This window comes from Haliotis asinina, chromosome 1 (assembly GCF_037392515.1).
Source record: "Haliotis asinina isolate JCU_RB_2024 chromosome 1, JCU_Hal_asi_v2, whole genome shotgun sequence".
Lineage (NCBI taxonomy): Eukaryota > Metazoa > Mollusca > Gastropoda > Lepetellida > Haliotidae > Haliotis > Haliotis asinina.
In genome coordinates this window covers 88,433,764-88,450,182 of record NC_090280.1, presented here as the reverse complement: position 1 = coordinate 88,450,182, position 16,419 = coordinate 88,433,764, and the positions used below count along the sequence as shown (strand labels likewise).

The 16,419-nt window shown below is 40.4% G+C and overlaps 1 protein-coding gene across 1 annotated transcript in view; it reads left to right on the top strand.

Moving 5' to 3' along the window:
• The first annotated feature begins 11,089 nt into the window (after positions 1-11,089).
• The window catches only part of LOC137276864 (uncharacterized), a 44,075-nt gene continuing 38,745 nt past the window's right edge, over positions 11,090-16,419 (top strand). Inside the window, exon 1 of the mRNA XM_067808514.1 lies at positions 11,090-11,233. Within this exon, the coding sequence (XP_067664615.1) occupies positions 11,090-11,233 (144 nt within the window). The remainder of the gene's footprint in view (positions 11,234-16,419) is intronic.

The window sequence follows — 16,419 nt, the reverse complement described above, 5'->3', positions numbered from 1 at the left end:
ACAACAGAATCAGTTCCTAGTACATCTCAAAGCCAATGTGAAACATCCTCTGATCTTAACGCATCATCTCAGCCTACAAAGTCTGAACAACTTTCTAAAGGCAAAGGTACAAAGCCAGATTCTTTGAAAAAACTTAGTGGTAGAGCACCCAAAGGGTCAGACAATAAAATCAATTTATACAACAAATATGGATCCCTTGAGGACATGGACGTCACTGAAAACGTCCGCTCCAGGGCACACAGCTTGTCGCCCGCCAAAAAGGTACGGGGAAGATCCCCAATAAATCCTCCCAAACGATAGATTATCATAATCCTATTATACAATGGAACTGTAGGGGACTAAGGAATAATTCCCATGAATTACAACTTTTAATCCAAGATTTATCACCCTCAGCGTTTTGTCTGCAGGAGACATATTTGAAAGAGACAGATGTTCTTAACCTACGTTCGTTCAGTGCATACCATTGTTTTTCGCCTAAGGGAGACAGGGCCACTGGAGGGTCTTCCATTCTAGTTAAACAGAATCGTTATCCATAGCCCAGTTACACTTACTACTAATCTTCAGGCTGTTGCAGTGCGACTAACTTTGCACGTTGCGTTTACATTATGTTCTCTGTATGTTTCTCCGTCTTCAACGTTTCACAAACTCGATCTTCAAGCTCTATATGATCAACTCCCAAAGCCCTGCATTATTATGGGAGATTTAAATGGACACAACCCACTCTGGGGTAGTGCAACAATAAATGGTAAAGGTAAAGTACTGGAGGAATTTTGTTCAGATAATGATTTATGCATTTATAATGATGGCTCCAATACATATTTACATCCTGGTACAGGAACTTATTCTGCTCTTGACTTGTCAGTCACAAATTCAGAACTACTAAATGAATTCGAATGGTCAGTCCAGGATGACCTCTGTGGAAGTGACCATTTTCCTACTATACTAAAATCTGTAACTCCATCTGATGTTCCTCCATCATCAAGGCGGAATTTTAAAAAGGCTAACTGGGCTTTATATGAAACACTGTGTGCTGAAAAAAATTATGTATCCAAAATAAATTCTGGGACACCCATGTCCAAGGTATGAAACATGGTCCAGAAAATTAAGGGTACAGGTACTAAATCTAGTGTCCATCATCTCAGACATGGAAACCAATTGCTTACTGATAAATCAGATATTGCTAATAAACTGGGTGAAACCGTCGCTAAACACTCTTCCTCTTCTAATTATGTACCTAAATTCCAAACGTATCAAAGACAACAAGAAAAAAGAAGTATTAATTTCAACTCAGATAATGGGGAAGATTATAATGAAACATTTTCTATTCATGAACTCCATTCTGCTCTTGATCAAGCTCATGACACTGCTACTGGAGCTGATAACATACATTATCAGCTCCTGAAGCACTTACCAGAGTCCTGTTTAGAGGCACTCTTATCTATTTTTGACGATATTTGGACTTCAGGTAAATTTCCGTCTTCATGGCGTGACGCTATAGTAGTACCAATACCTAAACCTGGACGTGATCATACTGATCCGTCTAATTATCGACCTATTTCACTGACTAGCTGTGTTTGCAAGACCATGGAACGCATGATAAATAATCGACTTGTTTGGTACTTGGAAACAAATAACCTTATCACTGATATACAATGTGGTTTCCGTAAAAATAGAAGTACTGTCGATCACTTAGTGCGTTTGGAATCACTTGTTAAAAACGCGCTAATTAAAAAACAACATGCTGTGTCTATCTTTTTTGATTTAGAAAAAGCATATGACACAACCTGGGACAATGGTATTTTAAGAGACTTACATGACTTCGGTTTCCGAGGTCGTTTGCCGCAATTCATAGCCAACTTTTTAAATGATAGACAATTTCAGGTCCGCGTGGGTTCTACCCTGTCTGATCATTACAATCAGGATCAAGGTGTTCCACAAGGCAGTATTTTATCTGTCACACTTTTTAGTATAAAGATAAATAGTTTATCTAAAGTTTTAAATGATTCTATTGATGGTTCGTTATTTGTGGATGATTTTAATATTTCTTGTCGTGGTAAAAATATGAATACCATAGAGCGGCAGTTGCAGTTGTGCTTAAACAAAATAAATAAATGGTGTCTTTAAATTTTCTAAATCCAAAACTAATTGCATACATTTTTGTCGTAAATATAAACCACATAAAGACCCTGAACTATCTCTAGATGGCACTCCCTTTAAAGTTGTCAAGGAGGCCAAGTTCTTGGGATTAATTTTTGACTCACACCTAACGTTTCTGCCTCATATTAAATCTCTGAAAACTAAATGCCTGAAAGCACTTGATTTGTTGAAAGTGGTATCAAATTCTAAATGGGGAGGTGATCAAGCTACCCTCCTCCATCTATATCGATCACTTGTCCGTTCTAAACTTGATTATGGCTCCATCGTCTATGGTGGGGCCTGCAACAGCAACTTAAAATTATTAGATTCAGTGCATCATCAAGGTCTAAGACTTTGTCTTGGCTCCTTTAGAACCTCTCCTGTTGACAGTCTGTATGTTGAAGCCGATGAACCATCTCTTACACAACGCCGTATAAAATTATCTTTACAATATATAACAAAGCTATACTCTAACGAATCTAACCCTGCATATAACTGTGTTTTCAATCCTCTCTACGAGGACTTGTACAACAAAAAGTCTTCTCTTGTTCCACCTCTCGGGCACAGAATTAAACCCTTTCTTTCTTCGGCTGGCATTGAGCTGGAAAACATAGCTCCTTCCCGTCTTCTTTCGTCTCCTCCTTGGCAGATGGTTAGGCCACAAGTCGACCTAACATTAACTACATTTAAAAAATCAGAAACTAATGAATTACAATACAAACAAGAATATCATCAATTGAAACATAAATATAGCAATTATAAATCCTTATTTACAGATGGATCCAAGGACGGTGGCGCAGTGGCTTGTGCCACTGTCATTGGATCCAGAACAATATCTTCCAGATTACCAGATAATAGTTTTATTTTTACAGCAGAAGCTAACGCCATATTAACAGCTCTTAAATATATTCAAAGACATCCTAAACATAAACAGTACATAATCTATTCCGACTCTCTTTCTTGCCTTCAGGCTATTAAACACCTAGCATGTAAACATCCACTTTTAATAGAAATTATTGAACTGTATAACTATCTTGCGACTGGCCAATACGACATCGTCTTCTGTTGGTTACCCAGCCATGTTGGAATCTCTGGTAACACTTTGGCTGACCTTGCTGCTAAGGCAGCGCTCAACAAATCTGTGACACCACTTCATATTCCCTATACTGATTATAAACCTACAAGTAGATCTTACATCCGTGATCTGATGAAGAAGAAGTGGGACACCCAAGTAGGTATCAATAAATTACATGCAATAAAACCATATGTTGGTTACACCTACTTGAGTTGTCGGTCCAGATTTGAAGAGGTCATACTACGACGGTGTCGTATTGGCCACACCAGGTATACGCATGAATATCGTCACCCAGCCATGTAGGAATCTCTGGTAACACATTGGCTGACCTTGCTGCTGAAGCAGCACTCCATAAATCTGTGACACCACTTCTTATTCCTCATAGTGATTACAAAGCCACCATTAGATGTTATATCCGTGATCTGATGCAAAAGAAGTGGGACACCCAAGTGGGTATCAATAAATTATATATATGAGATAAAACCTTACATTGGTTATACCCACTTGGGCTGTCAGTCCAGATTTGAAGAGGTCATACAACGACGATGTCGTGTTGGTCATACGAGGTATACACATGCATACCTGTTGAAAGGTGAGGCTCCTCCGTTTTGCATCCCTTGTGAAGAAATCATCACGGTCAAGCATGTCTTACTTGACTGTGTTGAATATTCCATCACAAGGGACAATTATTTTAAATCAAGAACTATGAAGGACCTTTTTAGTAACGTACGTTCTCATTTAATTATTGCATTTTTAAAAGAATTGAATTTATTGACTGACATGTAAATAAATAAGTATTTTATTATTGGAAGTTCAATTAGCAGCTAAGATTGTTAGTGGCTGTATCCTCGAAGGGGGTTGAAGTACCGTAAAATTATTGTCCTCCTGAGAGGGTACGTAAGTCCCAAAACGGTTTAAGTCAGATTGAATCTTCCACTTTTTTAATCGTAGAATAGGTGTCATTTTAATTTGTGGCTAATCTTGCATACAGTCGCCAACAGCTGAGGGGATGGTGTAAATCCAGCCAGGGACCATGCAGGTAGCAGAGGTACTGTAAGTCCCCATGGTCCCTGGTATGGTGATCTACCCTTTGTTGTTGGCGATCTATAGCCTGTTTTATATTGTACTGTCCAAATAGTGATACTATCATTTTTTAAGTTTCCACGCTAGTTTTAATACTAACTGTGATAATCTAGTGGTTTTACTGTCCTTCGTAGACAGGTTCTTCATAATATCCATATGTATTCTTTTTGTCATGTATGTTCTCGTCACGATATGGCTGCGATATTACCGATGTGACGTTAAATATTAACTCATTAACTCATTAACTCATTATGCATATTTTTACCAGACAAGAAATGTTAAAATCATCCACAAATAACGATCCATCAATTGAATCGTTTAAAACTTTTGATAAACTGTTGATCTTGATGCTAAATAGCGTGACAGACAAAATACCACCTTATGGGACACCCTGATCCTGATTGTAATGATCAGACAGGGTAGAACCCACGCGGACCTGGAACTGTCTGTTATTTAAAAACCTGGCTATAAATTGAGGCAAACGACCTCGCAAACCGAAGTCATGTAAATCTCGTAAAATGCCATATTTCCAAGTTGTGTCATATGCTTTTTCTAGATCAAAAAAGATAGACACAACATGTTGTTTGTTAATTAGCGCGGTTTTTACAAATGATTCCAAACGCACTAAGTGATCGACAGTACTTCTATTTTTACGGAAACCACATTGTATATCAGTGATAAGGTTATTTGTTTCCAAGTACCAAACAAGTCGATTATTTATCATGCGTCCCATGGTCTTGCAAACACAGGTTGTCAATGAAATCGGACGATAATTGGACGGATCAGTATGATCACGTCCAGGTTTAGGTATTGGTACCACTATAGCATCACGCCATGAAGAAGGAAATTTCCCGGAAGTCCAAATATCATCAAATATATATAAGAGCGTCTCTAAACAGGATTCTGGTAAGTGCTTCAGGAGTTGATAATGTATGTTATCAGCTCCTGTAGCAGTGTCGTGAGCTTGATCAAGAGCAGTATGGAGCTCATGAATAGAAAAAGTTTCATTATAATCTTCCCCATTATCAGAATTGAAATTAATACTTTTCTTTTCTTGTTGTTTTTGATATTGCTGGAATTTTGGTACATAATTTGAAGAGGAAGAGTGTTTAGCAAGGGTTTCACCCAGTTTATTTGCAATATCTGATTTATCAGTAAGCAATTGATCTCCATGTTTAAGATGATGGACAGTAGATTTAGTACCTTTACCTTTGATTTTCTGGACCATGTTCCATACCTTGGACATGGCATGGGTGTCCGAGAATTTATTTTGGATACATAATTTTGCCAAGATCGGCGTTTGTTCTGTTTAAAAGTACGCCGTGCTTTAGCATTTAAAATTTTAAATTTATTTAAATCATGCACCATAGGATGGCGACGGAAATAATGTTCTGCTTTTTTTCTTGCCTTCCTAGCTTGTTTGCACTCATCGTTGAACCATGGTTTTCTTATGTGTGGAACTACAGAGGACTTTCGTATACACTCATCAGCAATGGAGTTAAGTTCTTCAGAAAAGCATTTAATAGCAGCAGAAACGTCAATAAAACGTTCAGCTTTAAGTTTTTCAGCACACGGTGTTTCATATAAAGCCCAGTTAGACTTTTGTAAATTTCGTCTTGATGATGGAGGAACATCGGATGGAGTTACAGCTTTTAATACAGTAGGAAAATGGTCACTTCCACAGAGGTCATCGTGGTCTGACCATTCAAATTCATTTAGTAGTTCAGAGTTTGTCAATGACAAGTCAAGAGCAGAATAGGTCCCTGTAGCCGGGTGTAAATATGTGTTGGAACCATCATTATAAATACATAAATCATTGTCAGAACAAAAGTCATCCAACAATTTACCTTTAGTGTTTGTAGTTACACTACCCCAGAGTGGGTTGTGTCCATTTAAATCTCCCATTATAATACAGGGCTTCGGGAGTTGGTCATATAGAGCTTGAAGATCAGTTTTAGTGAACGTCGAAGACGGCGAAATATAAAGAGAGCATAGCGTAAACGCTACATGTAAAGTAATTCTCACTGCAACAGCCTGCATATTAGCAATAAGTGGAACAGGACTTTGAATAACGTTTTGTTTGACTAGAATGGATGATCCGCCAGCGGCCCTATCACCCGGAGGTGAAAAACAATGATATGCATTAAATTGACGAAGGTCAAATGTATCTGTTTGTTTTAAATATGTGTTTTGGAGACATAACGCTGAAGGTGTAAAATCTTGGACTAATAGCTGTAATTCATGTAAATTAGTCCTCAGTCCTCTGCAGTTCCACTGTAGAATATTAGTGGAATAAACTATCTTTTGGGGGGATTTATTGGGGATCTACCCCGCACTCTTTTGGAGGGCGACAAGCTATGTGCCCTAGAATGGACGTTTTCAGAAACGTCCATATCTTCGAGAGACCCATATTTATTGAACAATTGTATTTTGTTCTGTGACCCTTTAGGAGCTCTGCCACTTTGTTGTTTCGAAGCATCAGGCTTAGGCTTCGGTTTACTTTTAACAGGTGGCTGACTATCAGCTGTCGATTGAGACTTTGAGTGTGACTGAGATGGTGATGATGATGATTTGTGATCGGAAGAAGACTTTGATGAAGGAGATACGGTCTTTTGTGTATTCTGAGTTGTGTCTGTCTGAGTAGACTGTTCTGAGATAGACTGTGGAAGATCAGGAGAGATAGACTGAGGAATATCTGAATTTACCCATGTCAGGTCAGTCTGACATGAACTTGACGAAGTTAGTACTGGCGTAGTTGTTCCTTTTGATAAGGTTTCAGGTGTTTTGTGACAGAGGCGTAAGTTTCAGTGTGCTCAGTAGATTGTACAATCTTTCTTGCTTCAGCAAAACAGACGTTCCTGGAAAATTTGATTTTGTTAATTTCCATTTGCCTTTTCCAAATGGGACATTCTTTCGAAAAGGATGAATGGTTTCCTGAACAGTTTGCACATTTTTTGTGAATACTGTCACAATCTTCTCAGCACAGTGAGCACATGTAACAGACAATGTGCAAGTATTTACACCATGTCCGTACTTTTGACACTTAAAGCAGCACAGAGGATTTGGAATATATAAGTCAACATTGAGATTGCAGTAACCTGCTTTGATTGACTTTGGAGGTGTTGGAGCTGAAAATGAAAACAGATATGTGTTGGTTTGGACAGTCACATTATTTTTCCGTGTTGTGAAACGTTTGACGAAAGATACTCCTTGATCTTTCATCTCGGACATTATATCGAGCTCAGTCATGTCTGCTAGAAGACGCTCACGGTCTCGAACTATGCCTTTGCTTGTATTCAGTGTTCTGTGGGCAGAAACTAATACCGGGACTCCGACAAACATATCAGTTGATAATAGGTTGGTAGCTTGTTGTTTTCTGCTACATTCAATCAGCAGTGAACCTGATCGCAAGCGTTTGATATCTTTTACCTCACCTGCAATGCCAGTGATACCTTTTGAAATTGCAAAGGGATTTAATTTTAAAGGAGTCTTTTCAAGGGTCTCAATAATCAAAAAACGTGGCCAGTGATCAATTTGTATACAGGGTCGATGTTGATCATCATTTTCCAGTTGACGTTTTGTTTTTTTGTTAGGGGTTTGGTATTCCATGATTATTGGTATATTGGTTCGTCATCCGAGCTCCCCACCCACCACGGAGTATCACAAGGACAATGCTAAAGCAAGCGGGCCTCCAGCTTACAGCACCAAGGATACTCGGATGATATACTCCAGCAGAAACATTAAAAATATTAACAGTTCCACCAGATTGGCCCATGAGCCACCGCCTTCTGGGCATAAGACTCTAGGCAAAGTTCATGTAATCAAAAATCAAGTCAAATAATATTCTATGAACAAAGGGAGCCAAGACTAAAATGTAATCAATTCCAAATCAAATTCTGTGCGATGACATAAAATCCAAGTACAGGGCTTGGCATGACCAGCCGATTGGTTGAACCGGGCCCATTCAACCACCCGTCTAGGTGAAGTCAGGGCCGAAGTGGTGTGTTGAGCAATAGGAACACTGGTCCTGGTCCCATTGCCCTCAACCACCAGGATCCCTTCCTCCACCGACACAGGGCCGCAACCCACGGCAAACGGGTTGGTGGACCAAATATCCCCCCGGGTCCACTACGGGGGTGTCGGCGAGCTCTTAGCATTACCCAGCACCCACCACGAGGAGGTGGCTCGCCACGGGTGCCACCTTTGGTTTGACTTACAGGGGATGCTATATGAATATACTTGTTTATCCGGTTGACTGGCTTGTGACCCCGTAGATTCACTTATAACCTGCTTGAACCTGCCTATGCTGCCGACAAGGCTCTTCTGTGCTCCCGAACCGTGAAGGTCCCGGGGTAGAATAGGCCTTCAGCAACCCATGCTTGCCGTAAAGGGCGTCTATGCTTGTCGCAAGATGCTCATGTTGTTGATCACTGGATTGTCTTGTCCAGACTCGTTTATTTACAGACCGCCGCCATATAGCTGTAATATTGCTGGGTGCGGCGTAAAACTACCCTCACTCACTCACTCACTCACTCGGTGCTCCCATATCGTGATGGTTCCTTTCTCCAGGAGAGATACTGAAGTAGCATGTGCAGACAAAGTTAGGGAGACAGTGACATTACTCCAAGACTTGGGGTTTATCACACATGCAGAAAAATCTAAGCTTGTGCTAGCTCAGGAGATAGAGTTCCTTGGGTTTATGCCCAAGCCAGTGTCCATGACCGCTGAACTGTCTCCAGAGAAAGTGCAAAGAGTAAAACTGAAAATAAACTCTGTTTTCTCGGCTAAGCAATCTGCTAAAATCAGAAAGTGACTCATGTGATGGGTTTGCTAGTAAGAGGTTTCCATGGTGTCGAATATGGACACCACCATCATAGAGAACTCTAAATAATGTATGTGGCAATTATGATGCAACGATAATCATTACCCCTGCCATGCGTGGCAATTTAGACTGTAGAGATGGTTGATACTTCTTCTTTGAGACGCATTTTGAGTTGAATGAGTTGGAATTATTAGCATGTTTTTTCGCCCCCCAATCAGTGTGTAAGGTCAAAAGCCATTGTCATATCAAATTGCAGTTCAGACAATTCAACAGCTATTGCATATAAATGCAATGGGAGGCAGCAAGTCGCATCTCTGTAACAGTACTATAAAGAAACTTCGGCAATGGTGCCTAGAATTGAGCTGTTGGATTTGTATTAGCCATATACCTGGCACTAGTAACATCTCAACTGACAAAGATTCCGGCATTTTTTTATGATAGAACGAAACGGTGGTTTGGGACTGTGGTTGATTTGCGGGGTCGCCCTGAAATTGACCTGATTGCGATCATGGTCCTGCCGAACTGGTCACCACAGCCTTGGTACGACACAGCGCTGAGGATTCTAGTGGACTATCCTCATATTCTGCCACGCAAGACGGACCTTCTGACGTTGGCGCACAACAACTCCTTGCACCCGCTGAGGAAAAAGCTTATCGTGGAAGCCCTCACAACTCCGAGGCATTCCGGAAAGAGTTGGGAAGGTCATCACGCAATCGTGGCGTGACCCAACTAAGCGACAATACCGAGTCCACATCCTCAAATGGGATGCATACTTAGTCAAAAGAACATTGATCCCCTTCAGGGAACTGTTACGGATTTACTTGGGTTTTAACACGTGTTTTGTCAACAGGGGCTTAGCTACAGTAGTTTAAACAAAGCTAGGTGGGCAGTAGCTGCTTTTGTTTCGATTAGCAGTGAAATTAGTCTCGGATTCGGATCCTTTAGTTTGTAGATTTTTAAGGCTGTTTTCCAACTGCCGCCTACTAGTTCACGGTACAGGAATGTGTGGGATATGAACACAATGTTTACATATATTGACACTCTAGGCACTAACTGTGAACTGGCTTTGAAACACTTAACTCTCAAGTTGACGGTGTTCCTGGTGCTTGCCACAGCCAATAGATTTTAATCTCTGCAGACTCTGGATATCCTTGACATGGAAATGACGGATAATAAAACTGTGTTTGTGCTCAATAGACTTGATCAGAGAACACCTGGTAGGCAAGCAGTTTGTAGACATTGACAGATTTGAGACTGAAAAAATCTCTGTGTTTATTTGACTCTTGGGACATATTTAGACATCACGGTGGTCTTAAGGAGAGAGGAAGCACAAGCGCTGATTAGCTACCAAAATCCCTAAGAAAGTCAGCACATCCACTGTTGCAAGGTGGAATTGGCAAAATGACGGCGGCTTCAAGGATAGATACCTTGTGTTCTGTGCCCACAGCACAAGGTGCGGAGCCTCATCAGCAACCAGTGTGGCACACGTACCGCTAACACACATTCTTAAAACAGCGGGTTGGGTATCGACATTTGCCAAACACTTCCAGTGGACACAGGTGCTAGCAATATGTATAAGGCAAGTGTTATGGCTAATCAATCACGTACCTTTCAAATCTCGTGGGAACCGAAAGCACCGTGACGCAATTAAACGAGCTTCGCCTGTTAGTTGAAGTTTGGTTGGGATTGTGCTACGTCACAGAAATCGATAAAGAAATATTTAACATAAATCTGAATAGAGAGCACAGAACACAGAAGCAGTCACCACAGGTAGCAGCTGCACTGAGTTTCTCTGTTCGATGAACATGGCACCTAGCGTGATCGTCCTTATCACAGTAACGTTAATACAAACAGTTCATTTACTTTGCCTCAATGAAAGAGGCATCACAACACATGACCACTATTTGGAAAACAACCTCTACGGCATCATTAAAGAAAGATATCTTGTTGAACGTGAGTGTGCAGCGGAATGTATGTCTCATTCTGACTGTTTGTCATTTGGATTCGAACCTTCCCTTGGTTTGTGCCATTTGCACCCGGAAGACAGTAACACAGTGCCAAGAGACCTTGTAAAAAAGACGGGATGGAAACACAGTGACATTTCGAAATGGCCGAAGGTATATGTTCATACTTTCGTCTTTATATATTGAGATGATCCATGTGGCTCTATGTTCAATACATTACCGAGTCCGGTATTTATAAAAAAATGTAATGCTTTAGCGTTTCTGACCAAACAAACGGATTTAATATCTCTTATATATTTTGGTACTTACTTTGAGTGTCTTGATTCTTTCAACCTTTAAGAGTGTTGAAAGTCGGCTAAATACTCGGTGTTTTTTTTTCTTCCGGAGGAGCAAGCGACAATATTCCGTGTCCTGTCATCTGTTCAACTGTTGATTTTGGTAAATACCTAAAAGAAAATTATAAAAAAATCAACTTATTTTCTACACATTGTTATCCCTTATGACACATTGAAATGATTAATATCACAATCACAGGCCGGTGCATCAATGATAGATCTCTGCGTTCAACACCAAAAAGCAACAAAGTTGACCATCCCAACTTTTTGTCAGATTTAGTTTTTTGTTCGTTTGTTTGTTTAAAGCGAATCACGGCAATATTGCCGCAAAATTTTGAATATCTGTGAATAAACCATTCTGGACCAGACAATTAAATGGTCATGAGCATGAAGAACGATCTACGCAGTTGATGTTTATCGAGCAGCACAGCCAAATCCAGCACCCAGTTCTAACCCAGTTCTAGCCTTCGGTAATTGATTGTATAGAAACAGTGTGAAACCATGTACAGTGTAGTCTATTTTGGTTTTATTGGTCTGACTGTAACAAAATGGGCCTGCAGGCGGCTGCAGGACCTGATGGCTAATTGGGAAGTATTACAGGCTGTAAGTGGCATGTCATGGAGCTAGGCTGTTCACATCTTGGTAGCTCTCCTTAGTCTGCAAGTTCTGGACATCTTAAGTCCCGAGGATTCTGTCCTTGTCTATTCCTGAAATTCACTTTCATGCCTGTCACTGACAGAAAACATTTTAGTCGGCTGCTGAATCCCATTTCCGCACTGGTCGACATTGCTTGATGTATACACTGGGAAAAAAGAAAAAAATAAAGATAAAAAAGAAACTGAACAGGGTATCTTTAATGTTTAATTCAAAATCATTTTCCTCAATAAATATTGAATTGTGTGCATGAGTTCATGTTTGCAGTCTCAGTGGCAATGTTTCAGCCATGTCGTGACTATAACAAGTTTAAGAAAATACAAAAACAAATGTCAGTGGAAGACGGTAGATGAAACTAGAATATATAATACTAGGATAAGGCAGCGTGAAAATTGGCTATAGATCGCCAACAACTGATGGCAAATCACCATCCTTGGGACCATGGGGACTTACAGTGACTTTGCTACCTGTATGGAGCGTAGTCGGATTTACATCGTCGCTTCAGATGTTTAGCGATTGTAGGCAAATCTAGCCTGAAGTTAAAATAACAAATACCCTACGATTAAATAAATGTGGTAATCTTAATTTCCGTGAATGTTTTGTGACGTACAAGAGGGCAATAATTTTATGGTACTTTAACCCCCTTCGAGGATACAGCTACCAACAATTTCAGTTACTAATCTCAACTACCAAAACTATAATATTTAATAATATCTATTTACAAATCATTCTTCAAACTTTATCCAGTAATTCTATTTCTTTTTAAAATGACGTGCCAATGACGTTAGTGCCAAATCAGGTTTTGCGCGTGCAGTTGAACACGTGATCTTCGCATCGAAGTTTTCGTCATTTGCACGTGTTTGCATTGACCTCAAGAATTGAAACAAAAAACGCTTTTCAACCACAGTTATAAAGGTAACTTAAATGTCACGATTTTCAAATGTGCAACGTTAACGTGTCGTTGGCATGATGCAAGTGGGAAGATCAGTTATTGACGTTGCAAGAGCAATGCGATGCAGCCCCGTCGTACTGTGTATGACTTGCGAGGTCGTCTACAACAAACTGGCACCACTTCTGATCGCCTAAGGTCGGGTCGTCCATGCTTGACGTCACGCGCAGAAGACCGTCAAATCGTCCTACGTCACCTAAGTGACAGATTTCTGCCAGCTACGGGAACCAGGGCTGAGATGTTTAGAGGTCGACTGTCCTCACAGACCATTCGAAATCGGTTGCGGGCTGCCAATCTCAATTCTCAACGTCCATATCGTGGGCCAATATTGACGTCGTTTCATCAACGTCAACGTCAGTTATGGACCCAAGGTCCCCTCCGATGGACCCAGAGAGACTGGAATCGAGTCGTCTTCAGTGTTTACCCTCAGATTGAGTTTTGGGACGACGTCGTGAACGGTATGCCCAATGCTGTAAACAGGAAGTCGACAGATTCGGGGGCGAAAGTTGCATGGTGCGGGGTGCTTTCTGTGGGAACAACCGTTCCCGACTTCTGGTCATCCGTGGAAACCTCACAGCTGCTGCTTACCGTGACCAGGTGATCACCCCTGAACTCGTTCCTTTCATGGTCCAGGTCTACGGTTCCAGCATGATAATGCTCGGCCGCATACCGCGATGTTGACACGAAAACGCTGGAATCAACGTCATGGACTGGCCATCGAGGTCCCCTGACCTTATTCCAGTAGGAGCACGTTTGGGATGGACTTGAGAGAAGACTTCTTGGTCTTAGGAACCAACCTGAGAATTTGCAGGAACGTGGCGCTGTCTTGCAAGAGCAATGGCGCAGTATCCACAACCACGTGTTCACAAGCATCAGGCAGTCCAAGGAGGTGAATTTGGCAGTGGTGATACAGTGTTCATACACAATACTGAACTGAGAAATTTCGAATTTTTATTCTTATGACTTGACATTCTGTATATCCATGTTTTGTAACGGCGGTGTAGCCTAATGGAAGTGATTGTGGTGCTCTCAGTGTATTGAGTACATCACACAAATCTCAGCAATGAAATATTGCGTTGGCATAGAGAATGTCAATAGCGATCACACAGATATACAATTTAACCATCACAAATACTAACAAACATTAACAATTTAACCATCTTACCATCTCTTGTTCTTTTATAGTACCTAAAGAAAGAATGTGAAGTTCTTTTTTGACTCAGTAAACATATCCCTTGTGATGGTAAAAAAATTCTAACCCAAGAGGTGGAACAAGAGGAGACTGTTTGTTGCATAAATCCCCATAAAGATAATTAAACACACAACTGAATGCAGGTCTAGACTCGTTAGAATATAGTCTTGTTATAAATTGTAAAGATGATTTTATATGGCGTTGGCATAGAGACTGTCAATAGCAGATCACACAGATCTCAGCAATGAAATATTAACAATTTATCATTTCTTACCATCTCTTGTTCTTTTATTGTGCCTGAAGAAAGAATTGAAGTGTCTTTTTTGACTCAGTAAACATATCCCTTGTGATGGAAAATCAATACAGTCAAGCGAGACATATGTCATGACCGTGATTCTTTCATCACAAGGGATACAAAACAGAGGATCTTCATCTTTAAATGGGTTTATGAGTATATCTAGTGTGGCCAATACGACATCGTCGCATGGATGGGTTCACTACTTGGGTGTCCCACTTCTTGTAGATCACGATTGTGTGCTCTGATTTTAGCTTTCTAATCAGAGTATGGAATAAGAAGCGATGACACAGATTTGTTGAGTGCTGCTTTAGACAAGCAAGATTGTGTTACCAGGATTTGTACGGATGATATATTTTTGTTATTGGTTATAGTCTTGTCTATCATATAATTCATTAGTTTCTGATTCTTAAACTTTGTCAGAGTTGAGTCAATTTGAGGCCTCAGCAGTTGCCAAGGAGAAGAAAGGCGATATATGTCCCAGCTCAGTGCCGGCCGAAGAAATGATTGGCTAAATTTCTAGCCCAAGAGGTGGAACAAGAGAAGACTTTTTGTTGTATAAATCCCCATAAAGATAATTAAACATACAACTGAATGCAGGCCTAGACTCGTTTGAATAAAGCCTTGTTATAAATTGTAAAGATTATTTTATATGGCGTTGGCACAGGGACTGTCAATAGCAGAAGTTCTTAGCGGACCAAGACAGCATAAGGCCTTGGTGGTGGACACAGAGAAGTTTCAGATTGCTTTTACAGGCTCCACCATACCCGATGAAGCCTTAAATAAGTTTAGATCGCACAAATGATTTATATAAGAGAGGGTGGGTAGTTGGAAGTGGAAACGACTTTTAAGAACTCAAGTGAAGAATTCGTCACGATAACGAAGTTCAGTTATATTTCCCTGTATGTCCACGAAATATGGCTCCCAACATCATAACACCCCCTCCGAATCTGTCACTAACAACTCAAGTGCCTTCAAGCATTTAGTTTTAATGGATTTAATATGTGGCAGAAACGTTAAATGGGAATCGAAAATTAGACCCATCAACTTGGCTTCCTGAACAACTTTAATGGGAGTGCCATTTAAAAATAGTTCTGGGTCCATATGCGACTTACCATTTCTACAGAAGTATGTAGGCAATTATTTTTTGACATTTGCAAGACGCCAATTATTTATTTTGTTTAAATATAATTGCAGTTGGGGTTCTATAGTATGCATATTTGTACGGCGATAGGAAATATTACAATCGTTCACTAAATGCCATCCATCGATTGAATCATTTAAAACCTGGGGTAAACTATTAATTTTGATACTATATACGGTAACAGACAAAATACCGTCTTGTGGGACACCCTGATCCTGATATTAATTATCAGACAGGGTCTAACCCACTTGAACTTGAAATTGCCTGTCTGTTAAAAACTGAGAGATAAAAAGAGGCAAACGAGCCCTGAATAGAAAACCGTGTAAATCCTATAAATACAAAACAAAACGTGGCATAACTCTTGATGTGTCTGATGCTGATGTCGTAGTCGGAAATGTTTATCGAGCTGCCCCATAAATGTTAGATAGTGATTTTCAGGGTTCTGGGGGCACGTTTACGTTGTTTTTGGCAAGAAAAATCATTGTTGCATCTGCGACGTTTAATCGGGCAACGTCCTGTTGAAATAGCTCGCATCGGCCGTCCACTGAATGAAGAAGGTGTCGTTGAAGATTTTCGTATCCATAACGATTTTCCCTGTATGTTCACGAGATATCTTTCCCCACATCATGACACTCCCTCCTCAGAATCTACAAGGTCCAGAAATGTTGTGAGCTCTGTACGCTGCACTGACAGTTCGATTCCACTGATGGGATTTCCCGATGAAGCGATCCTGAGCTGGAGTTGTAGCTATTGGTCTGCCACTTTTCGGT